Genomic DNA, 6,000 nt, shown 5'->3' with positions numbered 1-6,000 from the left:
CCTAAGCACATGACGTCATGACGATGCCCAGAGGGGGCAGCACTGCCCGGAGCGTTCTGAGGATGCTCTGAGCTGCTGTACAGACTGCAGGGTGCATGTCTGGAGCATCCAGCAATACTTGCTGCAGGACGCTATTCCAGGCACCCTGTTAGCTTGAAGCAGGGGCCTTGGGGTTGCGACAGTGCCACGCACAGGGCCCTGCACATCGCTCGCACACACACCCATACTTATGGCCCTTTATCTACCTAATAATTCTGTAAGGTCTGTTCCATCTCCAACATGCATACCAGTGGGAGCTGGGGTGCACTCCAAAGGCTATGGAGATGAGACAGACCTATCCTAGGAGGAAGTCGCACCCAGCTGATGGGAAGGGATAAGTATGGAAACTGGGGAAGGGGGGCAGCAACAGAGAGGGGGACATGTATATATTCTCACACACACACATTGTGTCATAAGTTCTGGAATGCCCTCATTATTTCCATACCTTGTTTTAAATTTAAGCAATTCAAGTCCAGTCAGGACCGGATTTACCACTAGGCAACCTGGGCTATCGTATAGAGCCCCGCTGGGCTTAGGTGGGTCGTCCCTGACTAAGGGCGGGATGTACTAACCATGCGGTGTACATCCTGCCAGTCACCACAAAAATACTAATCGCATATGCAGTTATGTAGTAACATTCTGTCAATCAAATTAGCAGCCCCTCGCTGTTTTACGAGCGCACGATTTCCGACCGCAATGACTGGTTTGCGCATGCACATTACGACCCATACGCATGCGCAGTTGTACGAACATCGCTCAGAGTGAACGAGCGGCCGCTTACGAACGGCTCTGAACCAGAGTTTTATTCATATAATGGGCCATATTTAAAAAAGAAGTATGTGCAAAATATATATATATATATATATATTTATATATATATATATATATATATATATATATATATTAGGGATGTGCAGGCTCGGTTTTACGCGGATTTACTCGGTTCTTATCGCCACTTTACCGCAAATTCGGATTTATTCTATTGGCGATCCAAAACACATGATAGGCGATAGCCAATAAAAAGATCCGAGTAAATCCGAGTAAAACCGAACCCGCTCACCCCTAATATATATATATATATATATATATATATATATATATATATTATATATATATATATATATATATTCATTCAAAAAGCACTAATCCACGTCACTCGCCATTCCTAGATTTGGGGTGCAACTTGTTATGTGATCACATTGTTTAAATAGAAATCACAGGAGCTCTGCACTCACCATAATAACAATAATTATAATAATAAACAGTGGGGTTTTGGTTCATGAATTGATCAATGTATTTAAGCTTGCAGCCCTCATCACAGAACCCCACTTTACTGCAAGTTCCTACTCTATTGCTCAGAATAGCTATCACATTAGTATTAAACTCAGGGTATGCTATCAAGGTTTAAAGCCCACAGCAACTTTGCTTTTAAATGTTAGACAGTCACCAAGCACACCTGTTGCAAAGCACCTAGGAAAACAGCTGACACAAGTTAGATTAAACAGGTTGCAGTAAAGTGGGGTCCCGTGATGAGGGCTGCAAGCTTAAATGCATGGCTGAATCTATCTCACACCACTGCATGCACATGCTTGCATTAACCCTGTGTTACCCTGCATCCTGTTATCTGCCGATTTCTGAACCAAAAAGCCTGGTTAAGTTATCTGTTATGTGGACTGACCTCCTTCGCACACCACTGACACCTTTAAACCGGGACACTCATAGATTACACTAATACATCTTCCTCCAGCTGCGACATTCCATATTTTCATGTGGAAGCAGCGCACAAAAACCCAGCAGCGACAGCAATAGCGTACGTGCCTGAATCAGACCCATAGCTCTCTGAGTGGGTGGAAGTCACTGCACCAGGTAACTAGGGTACTGCTCGGACCGTTCGAGCAGCAGTGCATATACCACGGCACTGTGGGAGACATCATAACGTCTCTCCCCACACAGTGCAGGAGCCGGGAAGATGGGGCAGGGAGCAGGTTATGGCAGCGGGTGAGAATGGCCAGTACCTCCCCGAGGACATCCCGCCCTGTGCGACGGCACTGGTGGCCCCACCCTCCTACTTATCATCATTACCTATATGGGTGATGAAATAATACATTGCTCATCACTACTGCCATATTCACAGGAGCACTTCTTACTATACATGCAGCAGAATGCAGAATACACAAATACATGGCACAACAATAGTGGAAATCAAAGATCGTATGCCCGGAACTTCGCGCCTCTGCGTTAGGGCTGTCCTGCCGTGACATTCAGTTGGCGTGAAATTTTGAGGGCAACTTCGCTCATCTCTACTTTAAGCCACCAGTGGCCGTCCAACTGGCAGGTCATGCTGGGACTTGTAGTCCTACAGATGTTTTACAGATAAGACTGTATTCAATTCCTCCCTCGGCGGCGCAAAATTCCCCCTCCCTCTTGGCCCTGGAGGTCCTGATATCTCTTTTTTTTTAAGACACAGTTGAGCAGCCATCCACCGTGTCACGGCTTAGTAAGAGGACACTTTGGGCCTGGTTTGAGTTCCCCAGAGACGCCAGTTTTGCCACAGCTTCGTCTGCGTCTTATGCTAATGTTGTGCCCGATTCTTTTATAACTGAGACGCCCACATGCAGCGCCTTGCGCCTGTGGAAATCCGTCTTGGTGTACCCTATGGCAGGTATACTTTATCCATCTGAACATGGACTCATGTGTGAGCGGCTTTGCGCCTTGCATACGACGCACATACAGCAGCACTTGTGTAATGGGTCTCCAGTATGAAACACGGCCCCTACATAACTAGTAACTGCTGCCTTATAAATGACAGGCTGAGATGTGATCCTTTACGCGACCACCGCCAAAGCACCATAAAACCAGCCCTTACCTTCCTTCGCTATGTATTCTGTGTCGATGATTCTTGCAAGTCCAAAATCTCCTATTTTGCAGCAAAGTATATCGGAAACCAGGACGTTGGCGGCTCGCAGGTCTCTGTGGATGTAATTCTTTTTTTCGAGGTACGCCATCCCTTCTGCAACCTGAGCGGAGAGAGGAACAATTAAAAAGATGATTAACAATATTCTAAATGACCAAGCCGCCAAGCACATGTAAAAGTTGGCGACCATTTTTATGTGTGGAAATGGCAGCATCTTCTACGTAGTGCAACATGGTCCAATATATGGCTGGATGAGCTGGGATGTCAGATGCGTTCCTTGCTGAATACAGTGGTTTAGCTATACAGTCTATGGGGGTCAAGTTACTAAGCAGTGTTAAGTGACAGAGTGAAAAAGTGATAAGAAAGTGATAAGGTGCCAGCCAATCAGCTCCCAACTGTCATCTCACAGGCTGTGTTTGAAAAATGACAGTTGGAAGCTGATTGGCTGGCACCTTATCACAGACTTATCACTTTTCACTCTGTCACTTAACACTGCTTAGTACATAGACCCCTATACCTAAAGCTGCCCATCCATTGGCAGACCCAGAGCAAACTAAAAAAACCAGGCACCTGGGGACCAGTTTGTGAGGTCATCATCCTACGGACTCACACACTGGGAAACCCCGTTCACTGGCCGACCGTACGTGTTGCCTATTCCGATTGATCCTACATCTGATTGATCTCAATAATTTTTAGCCCCAGATCTAAACTTTGCTCATTCCAGCCACTGAGTCCAGCATGATTAATTTTTGTTTTTTTAACGTCCCCTTATCCAAAAATTAAAATTTTCATGTAAATAGGTGACAGCGATGTGAGCTATATTTATCCTGGCTTCCTTCCCTATAGGTGACAGCGGTGTCAGCTATATTTATCCTGGTTTCTTTCCCTATAGGTGACAGTGAGATTGTGACCGCCTGACTCATTCCCGGGTCTGTGGGAAGCCGGTAATAGTCACATCTCCTTTCTAGCTCTGGTTCCTCTACCTCTGTTCATCATTCTTATTGTTACTGAGATTATGTAAGACAAAGTGTAGCGACTGTATAAAAACACTGACTGCGGATGATTCTGCGTCGCAAGCAAAAGCGCTAGCCACAGCGTCTATTGGAGGCCGCCCGCCTGCGACTTTATGCCAATGACGCTAAAGACTCCTTCCCTTGTGTGCAGTATGTCTGCGCGGCCAAATGCACAAGGACTGAGACGCCCACTCCTTATGCGCATACTTGCCTACCCTCCCGATTCAACCGGGAGCCTCCCGAAAATCGGATGCTACTCGCAGACCCCCGGAAAGGCAGGCAAACCAGCGGTCACAATAAAACCCCAGCAGCAAGGGGGTCCGGTGAAGCGATTCGCACTGAATCGCTTTATCGTGGACCCGCCCCCTGCTTCACAATGCCGAAAATCTCTGCATTGTGAAGCGGGGCCGAGCCACGGTGATGCAATTCCATGTCCGTGCCCCTGCTCCGCCCTCATTGCCAGGTAGTACCCCTGGCCCCGCCCCCCTCTACCGCAACACGCCCCCCTGCTTGTCTGACCTGGCTGCCCCTTCCCAACAAGCCTGTTTTTACCCTACCATCGGATGCACCATCGAAACCTGCTCTAGCCCTATGGCAGGCGTAGTTTCTCAGTCTGACCGCATCCTCCAATGCCTGCAGCGATGCGTCTGGGAACGCGGCAATTTGTACTGACACACCAGCGACACTCCCAAAACACGCCCACTGAATGGACCATTTTCACTGCCCAGGAACGCCCATCACTTTTCCACCACTTTTCCGATACCGTCTGTCCCAATCACAACATCGCCTTTGTGCGCGCACACTGTGTAACGCGTCATAGGAGTCTTCAGAACCTTTCACTCATGCACAGTCGCTCAACCACCTAAACCGCGGCATTGCGAGCGGATTGCATGAGACTCAGAAGAAACAGGCACACAATGTTATTTTACTAGTTGTTGGTCTACAACTACAAATCGATCATCCCTCAATGTACCCAAATGCAGCCCTTTCCTATTATTGCCAGTGGTGGATTTTGCTTAGGGGCTGCGAGGCTGCAGCCCCCCCTAGCAAAATCCACCACCTCACTGGCTACACTGTGACTGGTAGTGGCTTCCTATTGGAAGCGCCACCTGCCAGTCACATATACAACAGACAGCCCCAGGGGGAGGTCTCCTCTCCCTGGGGCTGCCAGTCCAGGCTGCTATTAGCAGACAATGCAGCCCTTTGGTGGTGACATGCACATGCGCGGCTCTCCCCGCCGCTACTGCGCATGTACCGGGGAATCGGTATGATATCCCGGCTGCCGCATGGCCGGGAGTTCGAATCCCGGCAGCCCGACAAAACAGCAGAGCCCGGCAGCGGAAGCCCGACAGCACTGGAAATCCTGATCATGGTAAGGTAAGTATCTACTAATCTAACCTAACCCCCCTAACCCTAACCCTCCTTAGGGGTGCCTAACCCTAACCTCCCCCGCTGTGCCTAACCCTAATACCCCCTCTTAGTGCCTAACCCTAACCACCCCCTTCCCCGCTGCCTAAACCTAAATCCCCCCTGGGGGTGCCTAACCCTAACCCTCCCTCCACCTAGCCTAACTCTAACCCTCCTAGGGGGTGCCTAACCCAAAGTTCCCCCCAGGTGCCCTAAACCTAACCCTCCCTCCCGCGGCTGTCCGCTCGCGGCGCCCGGCATCCACTCGATCGGGATGCCGGGCGCCAGTGTCCCGGCGACGGGGAAATGAGCGGCGTCTAGATATAGACGCCGGTCATTTATCCCACGGCGGGATAAAGCAGTCGGGAAGCCGGCTGCCAGGATTCCGGCAGCCGGCTTCCCGATTGTATACCTGTGCCGGTCCTGGCACCTGACAGATCGATTGCGCAGGCACTGGGACCCAACCATGAGCAGGTGAGTGACCCTGTCCTTTTCAACGGCGGCAGCCCCCCTCATCAAAGAGGGCAGGAGCCGCGGCTGATTACTACTATGTGTAAGCACTTTATAATATGTAGAAAAAGAGCCGCAGCGCCAGCAGTCACCCGTAACAAGAGCGATGCATGCTAA

The 6,000-nt window shown here is 49.5% G+C and overlaps 1 protein-coding gene across 1 annotated transcript in view; it reads right to left on the bottom strand.

Annotated features, from left to right (window-relative positions):
• BLK (BLK proto-oncogene, Src family tyrosine kinase) overlaps window positions 1-6,000 on the bottom strand; it is a 55,483-nt gene that overhangs the window by 14,420 nt on the left and 35,063 nt on the right. The window contains exon 10 of the mRNA XM_088467303.1: window positions 2,906-3,056. Within this exon, the coding sequence (XP_088323429.1) occupies window positions 2,906-3,056 (151 nt within the window). The remainder of the gene's footprint in view (window positions 1-2,905; window positions 3,057-6,000) is intronic.

Source organism: Taudactylus pleione, unplaced genomic scaffold (assembly GCF_031769625.1).
Source record: "Taudactylus pleione unplaced genomic scaffold, aTauple2 ptg000070l, whole genome shotgun sequence".
Lineage (NCBI taxonomy): Eukaryota > Metazoa > Chordata > Amphibia > Anura > Myobatrachidae > Taudactylus > Taudactylus pleione.
This window is presented reverse-complemented; position numbering and strand designations above follow the sequence as displayed.